This window comes from Siniperca chuatsi, linkage group LG14 (genome assembly GCF_020085105.1).
Source record: "Siniperca chuatsi isolate FFG_IHB_CAS linkage group LG14, ASM2008510v1, whole genome shotgun sequence".
Taxonomy (NCBI): Eukaryota; Metazoa; Chordata; class Actinopteri; order Centrarchiformes; family Sinipercidae; genus Siniperca; species Siniperca chuatsi.
The window spans coordinates 16,519,490-16,541,970 of NC_058055.1; the positions used below are offsets into that span (position 1 = coordinate 16,519,490).

The following is a 22,481-nucleotide window of genomic DNA, read 5'->3' on the forward strand; positions in this document are numbered from 1 at the left end:
GATACTATATAAAGTGTGACATCAACAGTAGACAATCCCAGTAAAACATTACTTCATACATTTATTAAGAGTTAAAATTACAACAGGATATAAGCAGCAATATATAAATTCCATAGAAATTCCAAGATGTAAATGTTATCATAATCCAGAAAATAAATAAACTCTCCAATCTGAGAGTTGAAACCCTTTCACTTTCAATTAAGACTTTATTTAATGTGAAGTATGTTTCTTTTAAATTAAATCCTTTCTTGACTCTTTAAACTGTAAGGAGAGTAAATTACAACATATGAAAACATTAAAAAAAAAGAATACAATGAATATTTTTTTAATAGTCAGTCAGTTGACCAGTGCATCAGTGGAAAGTGTAGAGCAACAGGAGTATGGTGCAGACGCCAATCACCCCGCCTAGAATTAAAGAGTCCCGCCTCTTGCGCAAATTGATTTTCTGGATGAGACTGTTGATGGCGGGGAAACGATCTGAGGGGTGGGGAAGTGTGTTCAAGGAAAAATAATTAAGAAGGGGTTTCCTGCCTTGCAGTGAGAAAGAGACAGAAAGCAGCAGGGAAAATACATCAGCAGGGCTCCTAAGGCAAGCAGGAAAAAGATGCCTAATGGTGTACTGTCTGCCATACCCGCCTTCACTGTAATGGAGGTTGTGTTATTCCGGCTCCTACACAGATTCAACCCAGATACATGTGTGCAAATGTACTGCACGTGCAAAACTGGCATTTTTATTTTAACACAGACAAAGTAAAGAAGGTCAGGAGAAGAGAAAAAGGAGGACTAATGTAAAATGATTAAAATGATAAAAGGATACTGGCCAGAGTTGTGACCCTGGTTTGAATGGACTTCAGCATCCCACGCTGAAATGTGATGTTCTCTTTGGTAGCCATGGCGATGCTGGAGGGAGAGAAACCACAAGGGATTAGTGGCAGGAAAAGATGCCTATAGGCGTCTTCACAGCATCACATTAAGTTGGTTTTAATGTTTCAGCTGAGGAGCCAAAAAGTAGAGAGGTATGATGGTTTGTTTTCATAGACCTGAATGTGCTGTGTTTGCTTATGGTGTGTGTGTTTGTGTTGAGTGAGTGAGAGTGAATGGAGCAATAAAGCTTACCTTATTGCATTGTCAATAAGACTATCTGAGCTGTGAACATGAAACGGAAAAAGGAGAGAGAAAAAGAGAAAAGTCAGATCAAGTCAACTAAAATACCTTCATTTATAAAGTATTATACAAAGATTTAAAGTGCCTAAAATACTTTAAAAAGTACCATCATTTAAGGAATCTTTTGCTGCCCATCATTCACTCTTAACTTTTGATATAATCTCAAACATACTGTATACATTTTCAACGCTACACAGGGAAACCACACAGCTCTTTGCGTCTATTATCATAAAAGGAGCACTTCCTGTGATTCCTGCGAGACGGGAGAGAAAGTGCTGGTTAATGGAGGATTTTGGGGATCTGATTGGTCAATTCCAACCCCCATCGTAGCAGAAGCCAATTAATCTCTCTCTATATATATAACTGCTCTGAACACACAGATGCATAAATGTCAGGATGGAATGTCAGGAACTGATCCCGTGTTATTTGTTTTAGGTGCAAAACAGACACATACTGTAGATGGACGACATTGAGCCTAAACACACACAGACGAGGTTTACATCAGCCGCCATTAGCTGCTGAGATAAGTGACGGACATAAAAAAGAAGCGTTCAGTCCAGAGCTGAGCAGAGCATATAGTGTGCATCCTGGCGGACTCCACTGGAGACCAAAAATCAATACTGCGCTTTATACTCCCTCCATCTATTCGTCCACCTCTCCCAACATCTATCTACTGCTGTCTTCTGCTTTTTCTCTCTACTCTTCATTAGCTGGCAGAGTCCACAGGCGAGGCGGCTTCTTGCTTTTGTTTATGTTCTTTCTTTTTTCTTTCTTTACTTAGTTACTGTCATTCTATGTGAAACTACTTTCCTACATATAAAACTTCACAAAGCAGTCTGATCACCGGTTTGTATGGGCCTGCTTGGCTTGATGGTGACATTATTGCAACAGTTCAAAGTTCAAAGCTTTAAAAGTCAAAATAAGTTTCATGTGCTACAGATGTCTACCTGTCTGTGGATGACAGTGGTCTGGATTGAGAGCACACTGGTTGCACACTATTAAGTCTCTTTGTTTGTTTTTTCTTTCACTTACAAATACAGTAAGTGAGGCAGAAACACAATTGGCAGTTTTCTGTGCAGCTGGCTTTGAAAACAGCATGAGATGTAAGCAGGACCTGCAGTCACATGCATGGTTAAAAGCAGAGCGGTATTGAATGTTTGAAATGTGTTTGTGTTTGTGTCTAACAACAATTGCATTTGGTGGCGGCACGTTTTAAGAGACACTGTGCCACAGAAGGATCCATTTAAAGGAAACACTTCTGGTTTGTTGAGGCTGAGAGGCTGAACAACAGTTAGTTACAGTAAGGGTTATTTACAGTTAGTCATAGAGCTAATGGTTCACTGTCTGCCACAACACAAATACCACATAGCCACACGAATAATTACAAAACTCATAACACTCAAATAATTGTACACACAAATTCCTTCATTTTAAACAGAAATGGTGAGTCTGGCCACCAACAACAGAAAATACCACTAATAGAAGCTCTTCAGAATATGATAGCAATAAATGGCTATTCCTACCAAACTGCCAGTGACAAAAGTAAGAAAATACAACTTTTTTTGTGTGGAAACAAATTCATAACATTCAAATCACAGAACTAAATCTCAGCATGTTGCAAACAATCATCAGTTTTCCAAGAAACTGCTAAACTTCTGGCAGAGCTACAAAAAGAAGGTTTTAGTATTTCGGTAAATGTGCTGATGTAATTCTGTTAAACAAACACTCCCCCCATTCTCTGGAAATAAGGGGTTCAACAATTCAACAATTTCCATCCAGATGAATAAAGTACTATCTTATCTTATCCTTTGTTTCCCAAATCCCAAGATGACTCCTCAAATGTCTTGTTTTGTCCACAACCCAAAGATGTTAAATTTACTGTCATATAGGAGTAAAGAAACCTGATAATGTTCACATTTAAGAAACTGGAATCAGCAAATTTAGTCTTTTTTGTCTTCTCAAACAGATTAATCGATTATCAAAATAGTTGCCGATTAATTTAACAGTTGACAACTAATTGATTAATCTTGCAGCTCTAGCTGTCTGGCTGTCCGTTCGAGGATGCATTGGACGAAGGACCAACTACACTGTGACAGGTGGGTTATCTTTCTCATATGGCTGGGAACATAGATTCATTACTTATCAACTGAATCTCTCATGTTTGAGGTATTTCAACAGGACAAATTGCAAACAGTGGCAATGTCAGTAATGCTAGTGCTGATAAGAACAAGCTTTACATTAGCTCAGGTGAGATCGAAGATCACAGATTTACTGGTCACATAAATCTTGCCCTCCCATCTTTTGCCACCTGTTTTTCTCTCTTAGGAAAATCACTCAGCTAAAATGATGTCTTATAATAGAAATGTATTATGACACAATAGTAATAAATGTTAAATTAATACTTTGAAATCAGCAAAAATCATCGTGATTCATCGTCTTTTGCTGAAACAAAACACCTGTTGACCATACTAAAAGTGGGTGGTATATTTTAGATTCATTACTTATTGACTGCTTTGAATCTCTCATGTTCGAGGTATTTCAATTGCAGCCAAGTCCAACATTGGCAATGTCAGTAATATTAGTGCTGATAAGAACTCAGGATAAGTTGGTTCAGGGAACAACATTTACATTAGCTCAGGTGAGATGGAAGATTACAGATTTACTGGTCACCTAGGACACAGTATTAAACGTGCGTATAACACATTTGTGTGTTAATATTTTCTGTTAATGCATCAGTTGTTTATAATCAGCATTCTCTCACATCTTTGTGTCTTTTATTCTGTCTTGCCCTCCCGTCTTTTGCCACCTGTTTTTCTCTCTTAGGAAAATCACTCAGCTAAAAATGATGTCTTATAATAGAAATGTCTTATGAAACAATAGTAATAAATGTTAAATTAATATTTTGAAATCAGCAAAGATCATCGTGATTCATCGGCTTAAATATTAATCTCACATATCCTGTTTAGACTCTGTGGGGGAAAAAACCTGTTGACCATACTAAAAGTGGGTGGTATATTTTAGATTCATTACTTATTGACTGCTTTGAATCTCTCATGTTCGAGGTGTTTCAACAGGACAAATTGCAGCCAAGTCCAACATTGGCAACAAAACACCTGTTGACCACACTAAAAGGAAGTTCCTCCTCCTAAACCCTCAAAGACATGAACACGCATGTGCAGGATACTTATAAAAGCAGTCTTCTCTCCTCAATTCAACACGGTCACCTCATCGCACAGGAAAAACAACTGAAACCAGTGGTAAGATAAAGACTCATGTCTGAGTCAACTGCTGTCTTTTAGATACAACAAGTGTACTATCATATTTTTTTATTTTGCATTTTATATTAAGGCTATGACAGACTCTCTTACACTTTGTGCTATACTAAAGTAATCCAAGAGAGAAACAGTGTACAACATTTTGTTTTAACCCATTTTTATGACCATCAGTGTTTTCCATTCCTCTTAGTCATTCTCTGCCTGTCTAGATTTCAGCAGGAACAATGTCAGAAATTGGTAACATCAAGGACATTGGCACTTGTGTCAACGCAGGGAATATTGCTTCCAACAATTCCTTTGAGGTTAAAGGTAAATCGGAGTGTGACTATTCTTTTCTGTCAGGGTGTCTTGACAGTTTCATTCAATCTCTTTATCTCATGATTACTCTTACAGAAAGTAGTGGACCCGTTGCTTCTATGGGCAACACCACTAATGTCAAAGTGTCAGCACTCAATACAGGACGGATTGGATCAGGGAACACCTATGAAGGTAAGTTATTCCTTGTATAATTAGGACGGTATGAACAGTTTATTTCCGATTCATTACTCGTGTTCAGATATCAGCATCTTTATGGTAAACATTTCGGAGTTTCTGTAGTTGACTTCTTATTCCTTCTCTCATTCGTCATATTTTAGCAGGAAAACTGACAGCTAATGCAAGTGTTGGCAACACAGTCAATGTTTGCGCTGCTAATAACCAAGGATCCATTTCTTCAGGGAATCGCCATATCATCGGCTGAGGTAAGAAGTCAGAGATTTAGGGTCCTTTCAAATCTGTAGTTCGGTTCATTTGGTCGGGTCCAAGGGTAAAAAATTACACATTGTTGCATTTTAGTTCTGGTCAGCTTCATATTCACACTGACTTTTTTTACAAACAAACCAAGAGGAGTATTCATGAAATTATACAGACGGTCGGGTAACTCGTTGATTGGACAGTTTTGGCATCATCAGGACCCGCGTGGGGAAATCAAATTCTGGTGACTGACAGCAGTTTATGCAGCATTATATGTGATGTGTATATTTATGTTCTTTTTTTGTCACAAAGAGCTCATGATGTAATAATTGATTATAAGCATTATTAGACTGCAAATCGACCGCATGTTATGAATAATGACTAACAGGTAGCGACAGGAAGAAAAGGAAGTGTCTTGTACAGTAATGATTCGGGGCTTATTACTGTGGGATCACTGTCACACACTTTTTAATGGACTTCATGAACTGACAAAGTACACGGAGTAGGATACAAGCGCAGCATTTTTAACAGCTTTTGTCCTATTAATCAGGGAAAATAGCCAAGTTGACGTGCATATGTGTTACCATGGTTACCAAATGATTTGCATAAATATATACATGACTTATACTGATCAATTATGAGATGTCTTTGTATTTTATTCTTTCTCTCTCTTTTTGTATTTCTCGCTTTTAGGAAATGGCCTTCGAACGGACAACTCCTCTAAACACGATGCACCGTGTCATATAATTCATTCATTAGATGAATGTAAAAGACATACAAGTAAAAATAAAGTCCATCTACTATATGATCTCTGTGACTCTCTCTGGTTGTAAATTTACAATTAAAAAAAATAAATTTATGACTGACCTGAACTCTGAAGGATATTCAGTGCCTTTAAAATGTTCTTATATTCTTCTTCCAAACATTGTCATGAATTTGTTTTGAATGTTGCTTTGTCTTTGTCATGTAGTTTTTGTCAGGAAACTGACTGACCAGCAGTTGGGTTACATACATATACATATACATAAGTATAATGTACCTCATAATCCCCCTTCAAGTTATTATGCAACTTCTGCAAAAAAGTGGCTGCACCAGATATGATTTAGGTGTGTCATAATAAAGGGGGCAAATACTATGACTGCAGAGGTATGCTGATATGCTGATCAATAAACAGCTGAATATGTTTCAATGGTTTGGTATTTACTTTAAGTTTATGTAGAGAATAATAAAATAAAAAACACAAATCATGAATCCATCAAACTTCCAAGATTTAATCATTAGGTCATATCACCCTGTAACACCAAACAGCTGACATTACTAAGCCTCCTAACTCTGGAGAACAAGTCACTTTGGGGAACATAGGCTAATTATGAGTGAAATTAATATGTGACTTAAATTCTGGATCTATGAGGTGCTCTACATTTACAAAGATATAGCACAGACCATACAGGTTCCTTCTTTGACTTACAGTCTCACTTACAGCAGGAGCAGTCTGTCCTCTACAGGATCGAGTGCATCTCACAAAATCTGCACAAACACAGGGTAATGATGTCTAGCCAGTTTATTTTTTAGAAAATTGCTCTCCAACGGATCATGAACGCCTCGGCTAAAAATTATGTCTTGTGATGGAAATATCTTACAACACCATAATAACAAATGTTAAATTCATTCAACCAGCAAAAATCATCAAAATTGATCAGCTTAAATATTAAAGAAATACAAATGAAAAAAAGTCAATATGCCACATGAAACTGTCTTTGCATTGTTTCTTTGAATTGTTTTTTGGCATGGGATACTACATCACGGTTTCTCATCCAATAGAATAAGGATGTCATTCTATCCTGTCTGGACTGAAATGTTTTAAAAACACAGTTGACTTCTAGATTTTTAACTAAGTAGCAACTGATTGTTAACTAGCCATGCTAGCTGCATAGTTCTAGGGATGGCAATGCTGTTGTTAGTCGGTCTGTCCAACACTTTGGTCCAGACTGAAATATCTCAACACCTAAACACATATAATGGACTGCCATGATATTTTGATCTTTTGTGACTTTTCTTGTAGCGCCACCAGCAGGTCCACATGTGTGTTTTTTAGTGTAATGTCTCAAAAACTTAAGAACTGCCATGAAATTTGGTGCAGACATTCATGTCCCCCTCAGATTGAATGTTAATAACTTTGGTGATCCTCTTGACTTTTCATCTAGCACCACCATCATGTCAAAACTTCAATTTGCCCAATACTTTGTTTTATGACTAAATACCTGCAAAACTAATGACATTCTCATCAACCACAGCTGTGGGCGGGATATTGTAAAGAATACAACACACTATGAAGATGGCAGCAAGCAAAGCTAATTGTTCCAAGAATATGGGGTAATGTATCCACAGTGATTTAACATTGGTTTGGTTTTACAAAGTGCAATGCTGAGCAAATTACTGAGCACAAAGCTGGCAAACTGAGTGAACAAACAACGTGAATAGTGAATAATGTGTGTGAGTCATGAGTCACTGTAATGACACCTTATTCCTTCAACAGAAAAGATTGGAGGAAATGTAAAATGTACTTCTTTTGTAATAGCGGATGTTTCTGGAGATGAAGTCTAGCCTGCAGGATGCAGAGGGCTCGTGCTACACAATGACTTTGTAACAAGTACTGTAACACAAATCCATGGGCCCCTTCATAGCCACATGTCAACATTTCTGATTTCAAAAAAAGTTCCCTGAAATTGAACCTCAGCTGATGCAGCATTGCATGACAAAATCTCACATATCCCCTTTAGACTCCGGGGTTTGCTGAAGAAACAAAACACCTGTTGACTATATTAAAAGGAAGTTTCTCCTCCTAATCCTCCTCATGTCTGAGTCAACTGCTGTCTTTTAGATACAACAAATCTGACTCTCTTACACTTTGTCCTAAAGTAAAATAATCCAAGAGAGAAACGTATAACATTTTGACTAAATCAATTTTTTTTGACAATCACTGTTTTACTTTCCTCTTAGTCATTCTCTGCCTGTCTAGATATCAGCAGGAAAAATGTCACAAGTTGCAAACACAGAGGGCATTAACGTTGGCGACAACGAAGGGATGGTTGGTGCTAGGAATACCGTTGACATTAAAGGTAAATCCAAGTGGGACTATACTTGACAGTTTCCTTAAATCTCTTTCTCACATGACTCTTACAGGAGGTCATGGACACAACTCTTCTCTGGGCAACACCTCTGGCATCGACGTTACAGGAAAGAATACAGAAATGATATGAACAAGTATGACATAAAAGGTGAGTTATTGCTAGTATTGCTGGCACGGTATGAACAGTTAATTTCATTACTCAAGTTAAGTTCAGATATCAGCATCTTTACGGCAAAAATCGTTTCTGTGGTTAACTTTGTATTCCTTCTCTCAATCGTTGTATTTCAACAGGAGGACTGGGAGCAGTGTTAGCAACACTGCTAATGTTAAAGTTGGTGAGAACTCAGGAGCCATGGTGCAGGGAATATGGTTAACCTCAGCCAAGGTAAGAAGTCAGAGATTTAGTTGCCACTTTGGACACAGTATCAGATGTGTACATATGACATGCTTATGTGTTAATTTTTCCTGTGAATCTTTCTCATTGTCTTTCTCCCTTTTAGGGAATTGCCCTTCAACAGATAAAGGACAACTCTTCTAACTAACTCTTCTGCTTTACTATGTCATATAATTAAAATGTCTTTCAACAAGTATTCACAAATGATGATGATGATTCATGATTTCAAATTGGCAAAAATTACTCTCATTCATCAGATGAATGTAAAAGAAGTACCATTTATTTTCCAAATAAGTATTTCAGTAGTTAACATAAACTTACTTGCAATAATTTGACAACACACTGATAATCTTCCTTCAACTTATTATGCAACTTCTGCAAAAAAAGTGGCTGCACCTGGTATGATTTAGGTGTGTCATAATAAAGGCGGCAAATACTATGACTGTGTTAGTGAGTTGAGTTTTTGAACAGATAAACACCAACATGTGTTTTAATGGTTTATGCAACTCAACTGGCAACAGTTGGGTCAAAGATTCAGGTGTGTTATGCTAGTAGTGGCCAATGTAGCCTCGAGCCGCTAGCCTCAAGCAGAGATGAGGATTTATTATTTCATGATTTCTCAATTTTGGTAATTCTCTGTATTTTAAAAGGAGGAACAGGAGCTCAGTCAAATACTGGAAACTCATTTAACACACCAGGTGGAACCAGAAGCAACTCTGGATCTCATCAACTCATATTGCTGAGGAAGTTAGTAGGAGTGGACAGTTGATTTCTGACTCATGACTCAGAGATTAGAATATGTGCGGTAAGATTAACAGTTTATGTGATTGTATCTATTTATTATTGTTGTGTTTAACAGGAGGAAAAGCAGTCAATATAGGCAACATAACTAACATGACAGTTGGAGACAATGTAGGAGACATTGGTGTAAAGAACACCTGCAATGTGAGTAGTGAGTACTGTGTGTCATATTGTTTGGAAGTTAATACACTTATTTAAATTTGGCATCTTTGGCATTTCTGTACTGCAATTTCTTGTTACTTTTTTGTCTGACATACACACAGATACGAATATTTCTGCAGTAAGTTAATAGTGACCTGGCCAATATAACAGCTCTGGAAAGTTATCACAGCAGCAATCATTTTATCCTGTGTCTTGATGAGCGCCAGGTAAACTGCAGTGCTAATGCCAGTATGAACACGGTCTTACTGTGTATTTCAACAGGAGGAGACAGAGTCAAAATAGGTATTGCCAACATAGGTAACATGACAGTTGGAGACAATGCATTGGTGTAGGGAACAACTGCAATGTGAGCGGTGAGGCCTGTGACTTATATGGCTGGGAAGGTGCTTTAGCAGATACTTTTCATGATTTATGACTGATGTACGAGACTAGAATCTGTACACAACAGATCTAAGATTAACAGTTTATGTGATTTATATTTTTCTTTGTAAATCAACAGGAGGAAAAGGAGTTGATATAAATATTGGCTATGCAACAAACGCAGGGATTGGGTTCAACATGGGAGGCTTTGGTGCAGAGAACAATGTTAACATTAACTAATGTAAGGATGAGTTTAAGTTGTCACAAGGACACAGTTTGGATGTGTTAAATTACATGTTTTGTGTTTGTTCATAATTTTTTAACTGTGTTTCTTCATCTCTTTCTCAAAGGAAATCCCTGTCCAAAAGATCATGGACCACAGTGCTATATGACATCCTATTATGGAAAAATACTGAAACAACAGAGTAGCAAATGCTAATTTATGACATAAAATCAGTGGACATGTCTACTATTGATCAGAATAATGTAACAAAAAACAACAACAAAAAAACAAAACCATAAACAAAAAGAAAAGAAAAATACTTGTTTTTGCAGCATTCTTTCCAAATGAAAAATTACAAAGTTTTAGACTCTTTTTAGGGGTGCTCAAGCACATCTAAATTTCATCTCAGCAGCCCTAAAACCTTAGGGACCTCCTGATTTACAAATTAAGCACTGTTAGATTTTGCAAACTTGTCTGAGGGCTTAAATGCTTATAAATTGAAAATCAGCACTGTTCTACACCTCCTGCACTTCCTTGTGTGGGTACTGTTAAAGTGTACTGTTAGTTAACGTTGTTTGTGTGGGTCATAGCAAAGTCAATTTAAGACTTTGAAAGTATCTGGTGATAGTTCCATGGTGTGAATAGTTGCTAGCTAGCTCAGAGATTATCAGCTAATGTTAGCTCTCTGAGCTAGTCTGCTTGCACTGCACACTTGCCAGCTAACGAGTCACAATGTTCCTAGCTGCCTCAGCTAAAACGTGACCTGACTTTGGTGAGAAAGATTGTGAGACCAAGTCTTGGGTAGTGCAACTGTGATTCTATACAGAGAACAAATGACAAATTAAAGAAAAAAATATAATAAATGAGTGGGGAAAACAACAAATGCAGATGCTTCCATACAGGGCAGGACAAGTCACTGAATGGTTTGATGAATATAAAAATTATGTGAATCATATGTTGTGACCTACAGTCGCTGGATCTCAACCTAACTGAACACCCATGGGAGTGCTGGACAGAGGAAGAATGGTGTCCATCCCTTCAGTAGAGTTTAGAGACTTGAAGAATGTACAACAAGTTGTTCTGGAGGCTTGTGGTGACCCAATTCCTTACTAAGACACCTAAAGACTAGAGATGTCCCGAGCCGATCCTCTTTTCATTCTGATGACCAAATTGTTAAGCTGTTCCACAACTCATTGGGAACATGTTGCTGCGAGCAGTTGTAATTCACTTGATGTCTTCTGCTTTGAAACCTTTTTGTCCCCACATCCCGTTTTACTTGTGCTCTTTTATTTTCTTTGTTTGTTAATCTTCCTCTGAGTGCAGTCATGAGAAAATGCTTGAGAAACCACTGACATGCATATGTGCATGTACACATAACCACACACAAATACTAGCACATATAGTCATGTTTCACACCACACTAAATACAACCAAATAATGCAACATCTTTCTCAACAACTTTCATATGCTAGTTTTGGAATAAAATCTGTATTGTTTAGGATTACAGCCTTTCCTAGTAAGACCTAGTAAGTACACACTCAAACAGTCAAATAAAATGGTGTACAGTGAAGAATATAGTAAATAGGAAGGGATATTGGATGTAGGCCTTGGCCATCTTGAAAACCCAAATATTAATTGTGTTTCTAAGTGATAAGTTGTTTATTAAGAAATCTCTTACTTTCTGAGATGTTCATGTTCCTTCAGAAAGAGCTCAGTCCTTCTGTTATTCACTCCTGAGCTGCTTTTGTAGGACCTGAGTAAGAAAACAGAAGAGAGAGAAACATTTAATGATGGGGAATCGGACTGACAAATATTAATAGGATAATAGGATAAGGCAACTTGGTCATTTTCTGCCATTATATGATAGAGACAGTAGAGATCCAGACAGGAAATGTGGGGTGAGAGAGAGGGGTATGACATGCAACAAAGATCCCTGGTTAGAATCGAAACAGGGACACATCATTACCACTAGGCCACCAGGCACTGCCACCAGTCTACAGCCATGCTAGCAGGTCTGTGAGGCTGTATTAAGGCATAGGCTCGCAATGACAATGCTAACATGCAGATGTTAAGTGCGAATTAGCACTGAACACAAAGTACAGCTGAGGCTGATGGGAATGTTATTACTTTTGCAGGTATTTGGTCATAAACCAAAGTATTGGACAAACTGAAATTTTGACCTGATGATGGCGCTAGATGAAAAGTTAAGGGATCACCAAAGTTATTACAATTCATCCTGAGGGGGACATGAATGTGTGTAGTTAATTTCATAGCAATCCATCCAATAGTCGTTGAGACATTTCAGTTTGGACCATCCCTAGAACCACGCTGCTAGCATGGCTAAAAATTAAGCAAATACAGCTGACAGTTACAACACTCTGTTGCAGCTACAGTATGTTGTACTTTTAATAGAGAAAAAAGTATAAAAGTCCCATAAATTACAGCATGTATAAAACAGTAGATCTTCACTGTTTAGTCGCTGCTAATTCTCAAGGAGTACCCCAGTCTTTGTAACATAAACCCCTCTGTCAGCCCGCGGAGGATGAAGACTACCACGTGCCTCTTCGGACACACATGGAGTTGCCACTGGACTTATTTCACCCAACATAATGCAAAAAGAGGCAGGAGATGATCCATTAAAAGGGCCAATGTGTTAACAGAGCCTGGGTCATTGCAGCGGTGTGATATTTTGATACTTACCATATTTGCAGTGAAAGTCATAAATACAGAATAACAGATTATATCATTTATACTGGATTTTCTTGGTCAATTGTAAATACCAGGTGCCTGCCGATAAAGCAAGTCCTCATTTAGGTTTGCAAATTCAAAATGGTCACTCCAATGTTGTCAACATGTTTTCATGACCATTAATATTAATCCAGTTCACACAAAGCCAACAAAATGTCTTCATATCATATCCCATGAAAAGTGAAGGGTCTATTTTCCGAAGTATCACACAAATTGAGTTTTTTGGGGGGTGCGGCTAAGGTTATGGTAACATTTTTTCTTAATGTGAAAAACATCCTGGCTGAGGTCACAATAAAAACAGCACATTTTTCATACCTATCAAAAAAAAAGAGATTTCTTTTCATACAAATATGTATGAATTCCCAATGAGATCTGGCTCTGTTTGGTGGTGCAATAAATATAGTTTAACTTCTTCACTCTTTTTTGGCTGCCTCATGGACCTAAAGAAACATCTTACCCTCCATAATCATGTTTAAGCATCTTTGCAGTTGGCTAACAGAAGAAGTCCCAGTCTTTGATTCAGTCTGAAAGGAGTGTTTCACTCCCTCCTATTAACTGATGCCTGGATGCTGATTATGTACTTCCTGTGTTAAGGCTTTTAAGTGATTAGCTCTGCTTAACCCACAACTCTGTCCTCCATCTCTTATTTACACCATTCCCTCCCTATCTGGACTGATCATCAATTAATCCGTCACTACCTCTTATGTTACCCCTCTCTCTTCACTGTTCCTCCACACTTCTCATCTCTATGAGAATAATCACAATTCACTCTCATCAGTTTTGTAATCAGTCAACATCAGATTCGGACAATGTCTCCCTCTCTCTCTGTCTTGTCTGACTGTCTTGCTCTCCATCTCCTCCCCTGATAAAGCATTTCTCTGTGTCAGACAGGGCAGATGTAACCACTCTCCCTCAGCTTTGGCCTTGCGGTTTGATTTACTGTAGAAGGCACTTAGGAAAGATATCCCCAGAGAAAGAGAGATATACAGAAAGAGAGATTGAGGGAGATCAGCTAATAAGAGGAGATGCCTCTTATTAGAGGGTGAAACATGATAGAAGGAATGGAGACTATCAAAGGGTGGGGGAATTCAGAAACAAACTGGACATTTCTGCCTCCTCCTGGTTAAGGATAACATAGCAAAAGTCCACAGAGGAGGAGGAGGAGAAGGGGAAGGAAGAGAAATGAAGAGAAAGGAAGGGAAGATGAAATGTAAGAAATGGTATAGTGAAAAACCAGGGATGGAAGGAATTAAGGAAGAAAAGATTCACTGTGCCAACATAATGCAGACTTAAAAGACTGTATTGCATTTAGAGCTGAAATGACCAGTTCATTAACAAGATCGACAGATAATTAATCTGCAACAATTTTGATAACCAACTAATTCATTTTATAAGCAAAAATGCCTAAATATCCACTGGCTCCAGCTTCTCAAATGTGGTAGCCAATGCAAAGACATCAGGTGTTATATGATCAAACTTCTTACATCTTGTGAGGACTCTTGGCAGCTGCCACTAGTAAACCGCAATGTTGTGGTAAATGGAGAAAACCATAAGAGGCCTAAGTTTACTAACAATATACAATGTATTTTATTGTCAGGAGATATATGAAGCTGCTTACTCAATGTCTCTGTGAACAGAGCCTAGTAGGTCCTCTCGCTCTCGCAGGCTGAAGAAGTTGCTTTTGGTTTTGTGGAACTCATGAGTATAGTCCTACAGGATAAAACATTATGAAATAAAAGTCAGCAAGACACGAGGATACTAACAGAATGAAAGTGAGAATTCACAAAGCCTAAATTTATTACAATTTCACAAATGTTTCTTCTTCAAAATATGGAAAATACTTAAGACTACTTACATGTGGAGCTGAAACACTTTTCACATGCGAAAGTAATACAAGAAAGTGAAGTAACTAAATGTACCTGTAAGATGTCTCTGTGTCTCTGTAAGGTGTGCATCAATGCTGCGTTATGAGATGAAGCTCCTGGAGCGTTTGTGTATTCTGCCATTTTGTCATTGACTGCTGTAAGCTGCCAAAAAAAACAACAACACAAAATTGATATCAAATAGCCATAAAACAATGATTTTATTTTGGGTGGGGGGGCTCTTAAAACAACTCAGTAGAATTTGAATAACTTGGCAAGATTATAATTTAGAATATCAGACAACAGTAAAACTAACTTATGAATGTATTATAATAAGCATAAACGGCAATGCTAATAGTCTGTACAACCAGTAAAATAAACAGTAGTTCTCCTAGCATATAAAAACCCAGGATGACACAATCAGCTTTGGCTGGCTGCTCAATTTTTTTTTTTTTTCTATTGGAGAATGCCGGTTATAAATCCTTTCGATATTTTTGGCATCACATCAATTCCATCACCAGGGCTTGAGGCTTCAACAGCTGCTGAAGGGAACCCTAAAACCCCTTCAACTTACATTGGCCAATAGCTGCTCCAGCTCAGTAGTCATGGCCACGAGCATATTGTCTTGAGGCGAGCCAACAGAATCAGAGCTGATTTAAGAATGAAAGGGAAAGGATGTTAAAGTTCATGTTTGTCATTCCAACTATAAAAAATACAGTTGAATGTTAGACAAATAATAATGTGTACAGACTAGTGCAGCACAATTAATCAGGAATAACACCAATTTTTAAATTGCAAGAGAATAAAAGTATTGTATCAGAGTGGTCGGTGCTCATAATGGTTAACAGGGTGTTCATGATATTTTGTTGCCCAGTTACTGGCCAACAAATTAAATTGCTAATTGTTAAAAATACAAAATATCATATTACAACATCAACATGTGCAACATCAGTTATTCAGTAGAAATGTAAAAAAGTACTTTGTTAAATACAAAACCATGTGTGTTATAGTCAACAATGGTAGTAATACACTTCTAAATAAATAATTAAACACTGCAACTGAATTTAAAGATTTTACACAGATTCTGAAACCACAAATAAATTTAATTTCATTTCATTTGAGCCAGATGAGTTCATACAGGTTTTTAAATTGTATATCCAAGGTCAGGAGGTACATCCACATTGTTAAAGTGAGGAGTGTGCTGCTGACCTGCTGTCTCTTGTCCGCTTGTCCCGGTAGCTGCTGCTGCTGTAGCTGGTGCAGAGTTTACTGAAAGAGACCAGCTTGAGGTCCAGCTCATTCTCCAGCTGTCTGGCCTGTTTACGCAAATCTGAGTGAAGAAACAGAGAAACATTCAGGACAAACATTTCAAGATGGAGGCAGACATTCCATATCTAACCAAAAGAAATACTGGAAACAAATAACTAATATCTGGAAAACTAAATCATAAAAAAAACTGGCAATAAGAAGCGGACAAGATAGAAGGCATCACATCATAAAAGACAACCAACATAGCAGACTGATTTGGCCCTGATATGGCTTCTTACTTCTTGAATAATAGTGTTGAGAAGCTATAAAATCCCTGTGGATTGAATGAGCACGTATCAGCACTTTGTGGGAGGGTTACTGCTTGAAAGTCATTAGAACATGAAAGCTATGTGTGGTGAAAAAACATTGTTTGATTGACAAGTTGATCGATGTCATGGTTAAAAATGCATTACAATAGGTGCTAACATATTAGTTAAGGATTAATACTTAAAACAAAACAATGCATTTGTTTTATTGTTCCTGCAAACAGGTAGCAGGGGGTGAAACAGCCAAATTAAGTTAGGTTAAATACGGTACAACTTCAGCTGGAAGGAGAACACTTAAGCTAAGCTAGCAGGGTGACCGTTAATAACTGACAACTGCTGATAACTTTTCAGGTTCTACGTTAACGGCTAACAAGCTAACGTTAACTAGCTAAATATATCTCCTATGTAAAGTTTATTAACGTAACGTATCACGAAACATGTTAAATCTGTTTGACCGGAATCGACGAAGAACAATCAAATATGTACAAGCAGCCAAGCAAACAACTGTTGTCTTAAGTTAGATGCTGTAATATAATTTACCTTCCCAGCAGTTGCTGCTGGTAGCCATGTTTGTTGTTGACATGTCACCATCAGCCGTCAAGAAGAAGCCACTGTCGCAATTATCATTTGGCGCACAGCGGCCTCTAGTGGTTTCCGGCCGCAAGCGTACCACTTACTGAACCAAATCAATAACTCTCAGCGAGGACGTTCACTCATTATTATCCCGAGGGGTGAAATGTAAAGCAGAGGCGTAATAGGCTTATTGCTTAATGATTGAAATACACTCTTCGCTGGACAAACGTTTGTGAATTGTTTTCCCTGATGTAGCTCCATGATGATGACTGTTCTTCTACTTAAGTAGTAGAAATACCAAAATAAAAAACCCCAATACAAGTTCTGCATTCAAATTTCACAGACCTAGTTTTATCAGTAAAATCTGAGAATTAGATAAGTATTTAAGTATTAAAAGCAAAAGCACTCATTAGGCAGAATGGTCCATGATAGTGTTATAGCTATTATTATAGGATATTACTAGATTATGGTGCATTCAAGCAGTATTTTAATGTTGTAGGTGGTTGACTTGGAGCTCATTTAACTACATTATATACTCTTGTAGTTTAATATATAACAATACATTATATAAATGAATCATGTGTTTTTTATGTGAAATCTTGATCTGTAAAGTAACTAAAGAGAAACTAACTAAGATAAAGTAAGTGGAGTAAAAATAACAATATTACCCTCTGAAGTTGGCCTATTAAGCAGCATGAAATGGAAATACTCAAGTAAAGAACAAGTGACTCAAAACTGCTAGAGTAAATGTACATTTGCATTTGTTCATCATAATCTTTCTGCTAGTCAAAGTGCATTAGTTTTGGGGGTAAAAGCAAGTAAATGAAAAGACATTTCAGCTTATATGCAGATGGAACAAATGGAAAACATACTTCTTGAGTATAATATATATAATAAAAACTGACATTAAGATTGTAACATAATTCTGATACAATCTATATGTTACACAGTGATCTTAATTAAATTTTCAGGATGTTGCCTCTTTTTGAGGCTGTGCCTGCCCAGGTGTCATGACAAGAGCAAATCTCAAACCATAGAGGCCTTTTCTGGATCTTTTCCATCAATAGGTGGGATTGGGAGGCAGACTGATAGTAGTATACATTTCCCATATTGCTCACAGTATAGGACTCATTTGAATCTGTATTAGTTTTAGTTTATTTGTCCATTTTAGTTTATTCCCCTTAAAAACTGAGCTTTAGGGGGATGTTTCAGATGCTTGAACTCTCAGTTAAAACTCTAATCATTTATTAATTTCAAACTGGTAGTTTAAGTTGTTTAGTATGCAGCACAGTGTAAAAAAACAGTTTAAACCGACCCAAAGTGCGGTATTAATATCAGTTTTTTCCCTTTGATTTCCCCTTATTTAGATTTAAGGTTGTTAAAATCATCTCAATCTACATTGTTTGACAGTATCTTATTTTTTTCTGTCTCAACTTATTCCAGCACTCTGTTGAACCAGTATGCATTTTACTGAAATATTCAATCCCATGACACCATGTTTTTTTAAGGCTGCACCACTCAGTCAAATAGAAATATTGCTGATATCCTGTGCACCATTTTATACACATTTCCCCCAAATTCAGCCTGACATATTTGGTATTTTTGAAAACTTTGAGACCTCAACTACTTAAACTTAACTTCTGTGGATTTGGAGGTGTTAATTCTAGTCCATACATTGACTTTTTGCCCATGGGACTCACCTAATAAGTTTATGTTTCGCAGGTTGATTATTATATTTTGAGCTGTTTGCTGAGTGGTGTGTCAGTAGAGAAAGACAAGACACAGATGTGATTGAGGTACATGTCACTCGTATTGTGAATCTCTCTGTTTCGTTGCTCATTCTCTTTATTCATCGTCTTGAACATAAGCAGTCATGGATAACACAGTAACAGCAAGACTGGTGATCGTGTTGATGTAGAAGACAATGACGATGATGATGATGATGCCATCAATGGTGGAGATGAAAAAGAGCAAAAACTTTGAGGTGTTTTCACCGTTCTGCAGCCAACCTCAGATGAGGCCTCTCTTTCACACTGATTCAACTTTTTCTCTCAATTCTGTCATTCCTGTTTTTCTGTCTTTCTTACATCTTTCCTTTCTTTTGTGATGTTTCTTTTTAAAAAAAAGTGCTATAAACAACTGACACCAGTAAGCACCTGAACTCCAGCCCAGGATCCTGCTTAGACTAGCCGGACCAATGGAGCCGGGGAGATGGATGTTGGGGGAGAGGAGGAAGAGAAGGAGGGATGGAAGTGCAGGAGGAGGGAGAGGATGAGGAGGAGGAGGGGAGGAGGAGGAGGAGGAGGAGATAAGGAAGTTTGAAGGAATCTCTCCCCTCTTAGTGCTGGATCCTCCTGATTGACTGAATCTGGGGAGTCTGGGCGTGGGAGCCAAACTCACGATAACACTTGTACTCTCCTCCGCGACAGTCACACTCCATGATGTACTGGTAGCCACGGTAGCCAGGGTACTGGTAGCACACAAAGCTGCAGGAATAGACAAGAACATGCTAATTAATTAAATGCACAGACTTAAATAATCAAGTTTACATAGTTTAAAATAGTGATGTATGTAGCTGAAGGTGCACAAAGCAGATTCTTGTACAATATTTCCAGCCAGTGTATGTTTGTAGCTGTTGCTCAGGACTAGCTGAAGGTGTGTAAAGCTTCGGTGTACATCAAACATCATGACGATGGACTTACGCTCCACTCTGAATGTGCATGGATCCAACCTCGTTGTTCATCCAGCCCATGGCCTGCAGAGAGGGGTAGTCATCACACAGCTCGAACTGACGACCCGTCATGTTCTCCATCTCGAAGATGGTCATGCGGGACTCCTTGTGGTTCTGTACAAAGGAGGACAAAGGAGGTTTAGCACAACTTGAGATGAAGCTCAGCCTAAAGTGAACTAAGGGCTGTTACTGTGTTGTATATTAAACCTACAGCACAGCAGATGGGCCTGAAGGAGATCATCCTCTCGATGCGGTAGGAGTTGCTGCCACTGTAGGCCTCAAAGCGAGGGTAGTCTCCCTTCTCCAGAACAAACTGCTGGCCGCAGAAGCTGGAGTGCTCATAGCCCACCCAGCTGCAAGCAGAAAGTGAAAATATTAAAGTCAGAAACCAAGGACATAGAAAATCAACACACTCTTTAAGCCTCTCAGAATCTAAAGAAGAAGTTGCTCCATTTTAGTTGCTCTAGCGTTTCCAAAAGTGAGGAAAAGCTCTGCGGATACATACGCGCCACACTCGACCTTCAGGGAGCGGATGTTCTCCATCCCACACTCCATGATGTTCTGGCAGCTGGCGGTGAACTCCATACGCCTGCCCTGGAAGTACTCCTGATCGTACACAGTGATCTGTAAAACACAAAATAAATCATGAATGAAGGTGAGTCTAATACAGCTTTCAGAGTTTTTAAGTTGGACCAAAAAGATAACAATTGAAACACTACTGGTAATATGGTCTTAAGCATGTCCGCCATATGCTTACCTTCCATGGTCCCATGGGCATAGGGTTTGTCTGAGCCATTTTGTCCTTTTTTCAGTAGTACCTGAGGGGAAATACACAGACAGTCAGGGTGCGGAGGAGAGTACAAGATGGACGAAAACACTAAAAAACAAACCTATAAAAGAATAAAACACTGTCTTACTCTCATAAATCTAAATAACCACCTATTCTTCATTCTGTCTAAGGCTTGTACCTCACTGTTAACTGTGTTGCACACTTAACTCCCAGGTTTCTCACAGGAGACTAAACATAAGCATATAACCTCAAGCCTACTGTTTCCTTTTCTTGATTTGTTTTAACCTCTTGTTTTAAAATGACTCCCTTATTTGCAGTAAAGGTGATAAACAAGTTTCACTCCGACCAAGTAAGACTCCCTGTTGTTATTTGATATATTACGTTAGAGACCCTCACTACATCATGTCCATAGATTGGGAAACTATACTGTATTTGTAACTATAGTTTGACCTACCCAAACTGGTGAGCTGTGTGTCGCAGTGTTCCACTGAATGGTCTGCAGAGACGGTGTGTATGGGGGTATATATACACCCACGGGTGCCAGGGGCCGGGGGGCAGGCAGGCCTGGACTCATGTCAGCACTTTGCTTTGGACTCCATTGTTTTGTTGTGTGAGCCACAGAGGGGTTAACACACAGTGATTCATGCAAACACAAAGAGGGCACATGGCTAAACTACATTACCTATGCCTCTGTGGTGAATCTATATGTTGGGGAAAAAACAAGGTAGCTTTCTCCACCAGTATGTAGATCTATTATCAAATAGGCCTATGTGAAACTGCAGTTCAGTGGTAAAACACTTTATGTTGCTGTTTTGATTTATTTTGAAAGTAAAGCAGCAAGAACTGATTCCAGGATTCAATCTCATGTAGGATTGTCGAAAAACTCTTTTTTTAGTGATAACTTACACTCACAGCATGTTTTAAAGCAATAATGTGATTCTCAAATTAAAAAATTAAACTTGTAAACTATTTATGGTCATCATATTAATGTTGGTATAAAGAGGTAAATTTTCCAAAAGCCACTTTTCGGATATGCATGACAATTGCTGCAAACATTCCTAATAAAGGCATGTACACTATACTAATCAATCAGTCATTTAGTCAGAGTAATTTCTTCTTTGAATTATTAGTTAATAACATATATTCAACCAATCACATGCCTGACACTCATTTAACATAGATGAGGATATAGGGGTGCTGAAGGGGCTGCTATCAGGAAAAAATTATCAGTCTGTAATAAGAAATATTTGTTTTACTACTGTTTTTATTGTTTCATGTTTGTGGCAGAATAGGATGTTTGTATTGTGTATTGTGTGAGTTTGTCTCAGCACCGCCAACTCTTATTGACTCCCAGCGTCCCAGCTCATTAATACATGTGCAGCACATGTATCAGACATCATCACTTTGTTTGTCAAGACTCAGATCAATTGTTTGTCTCCACCCTGTGTTGACTCATTTTGAAAATGCATCTCAACAGAAATCTAATTTCCTGAAACTTGAATACCAGGTTATATGATGGCTGAACAAACTGGATCAATGACATTAACGGCGGAAAAAAGAAAAAAGAAGATGGTGGCTGTGTTGGGAATCTAATCAGGCTGTTTTATTGATCATAAAAAAATGCAGCAATCCATGGAGGGTGTAGAAGAAGTCTGTTGGCGATTGTGTCAAAGCTGAGTGGAGTTTATACAAAATTAAAATGGCAGCAGTTTGTCATGAGAGTCTGGTGGGTGTACAGAGATTTTCTCTGTGAACACCAGCAGAGTTAAAACATGGCACTGCGTTTGTCCTGTTTTCTCTTTGTTGTTAAAATGTGAGTTGTGAATGAAAGTACCTGTTGCTATTTTTGGAAAAGATGTACAAGTGAATAAATCAACAATGAAGGTTAGCAGGGGGCAATGGCACCAATTGAAAGGCCTCATTGGCAGGACTAGCAGTGCTTTGGCATCAACTGTATTTGGC

General features: G+C 38.1%; 2 protein-coding genes and 1 long non-coding RNA gene across 3 annotated transcripts; 1 reads left to right on the forward strand and 2 right to left on the reverse strand.

Moving 5' to 3' along the window:
* Nucleotides 1–41: 41 nt before the first annotated feature.
* Nucleotides 42–17,119, reverse strand: LOC122888579 (Golgi SNAP receptor complex member 1-like). Its single transcript, XM_044223204.1, has 9 exons — nucleotides 16,966–17,119; nucleotides 16,061–16,181; nucleotides 15,426–15,501; nucleotides 14,909–15,016; nucleotides 14,608–14,699; nucleotides 11,920–11,994; nucleotides 1,117–1,146; nucleotides 818–900; nucleotides 42–477 (listed from the first exon to the last, which is right to left on the reverse strand). Exons 1-9 carry the CDS (start codon nucleotides 17,006–17,008, stop codon nucleotides 353–355), a joined length of 753 nt encoding a protein of 250 aa, XP_044079139.1. The 5' UTR covers nucleotides 17,009–17,119; the 3' UTR covers nucleotides 42–352.
* LOC122888583 lies at nucleotides 7,963–10,157 on the forward strand. The gene is made up of 2 exons (XR_006380729.1): nucleotides 7,963–8,449; nucleotides 8,593–10,157. It is a non-coding gene; the product is annotated as an uncharacterized LOC122888583 (long non-coding RNA).
* A 1,691-nt stretch (nucleotides 17,120–18,810) lies between the features above and the next one.
* cryba1b (crystallin, beta A1b) lies at nucleotides 18,811–21,042 on the reverse strand. Its single transcript, XM_044223205.1, has 6 exons — nucleotides 20,974–21,042; nucleotides 20,487–20,547; nucleotides 20,235–20,353; nucleotides 19,941–20,082; nucleotides 19,701–19,843; nucleotides 18,811–19,484 (listed from the first exon to the last, which is right to left on the reverse strand). Exons 2-6 carry the CDS (start codon nucleotides 20,523–20,525, stop codon nucleotides 19,337–19,339), a joined length of 591 nt encoding a protein of 196 aa, XP_044079140.1. The 5' UTR covers nucleotides 20,526–20,547; nucleotides 20,974–21,042; the 3' UTR covers nucleotides 18,811–19,336.
* Between the last annotated feature and the right edge of the window lie 1,439 nt (nucleotides 21,043–22,481).

Excerpts from the sequence above, each read along its gene's own strand:
- LOC122888579 (XM_044223204.1), bottom strand. The coding sequence starts at position 17,008 with ATGTCAACAACAAACATGGCTACCAGCAGCAACTGCTGGGAAG. Across the intron at positions 16,182-16,965 it reads CAGCAGCAACTGCTGGGAAG|ATTTGCGTAAACAGGCCAGA; the intron begins GTAAATTATATT and ends TTCTTCACTCAG. Across the intron at positions 14,700-14,908 it reads GACACAGAGACATCTTACAG|GACTATACTCATGAGTTCCA; the intron begins GTACATTTAGTT and ends TTTATCCTGTAG.
- cryba1b (XM_044223205.1), bottom strand. The coding sequence starts at position 20,525 with ATGGCTCAGACAAACCCTATGCCCATGGGACCATGGAAG. Across the intron at positions 20,354-20,486 it reads TGCCCATGGGACCATGGAAG|ATCACTGTGTACGATCAGGA; the intron begins GTAAGCATATGG and ends TGTGTTTTACAG. Across the intron at positions 19,485-19,700 it reads ATGCACATTCAGAGTGGAGC|CTTTGTGTGCTACCAGTACC; the intron begins GTAAGTCCATCG and ends CTATTCCTGCAG.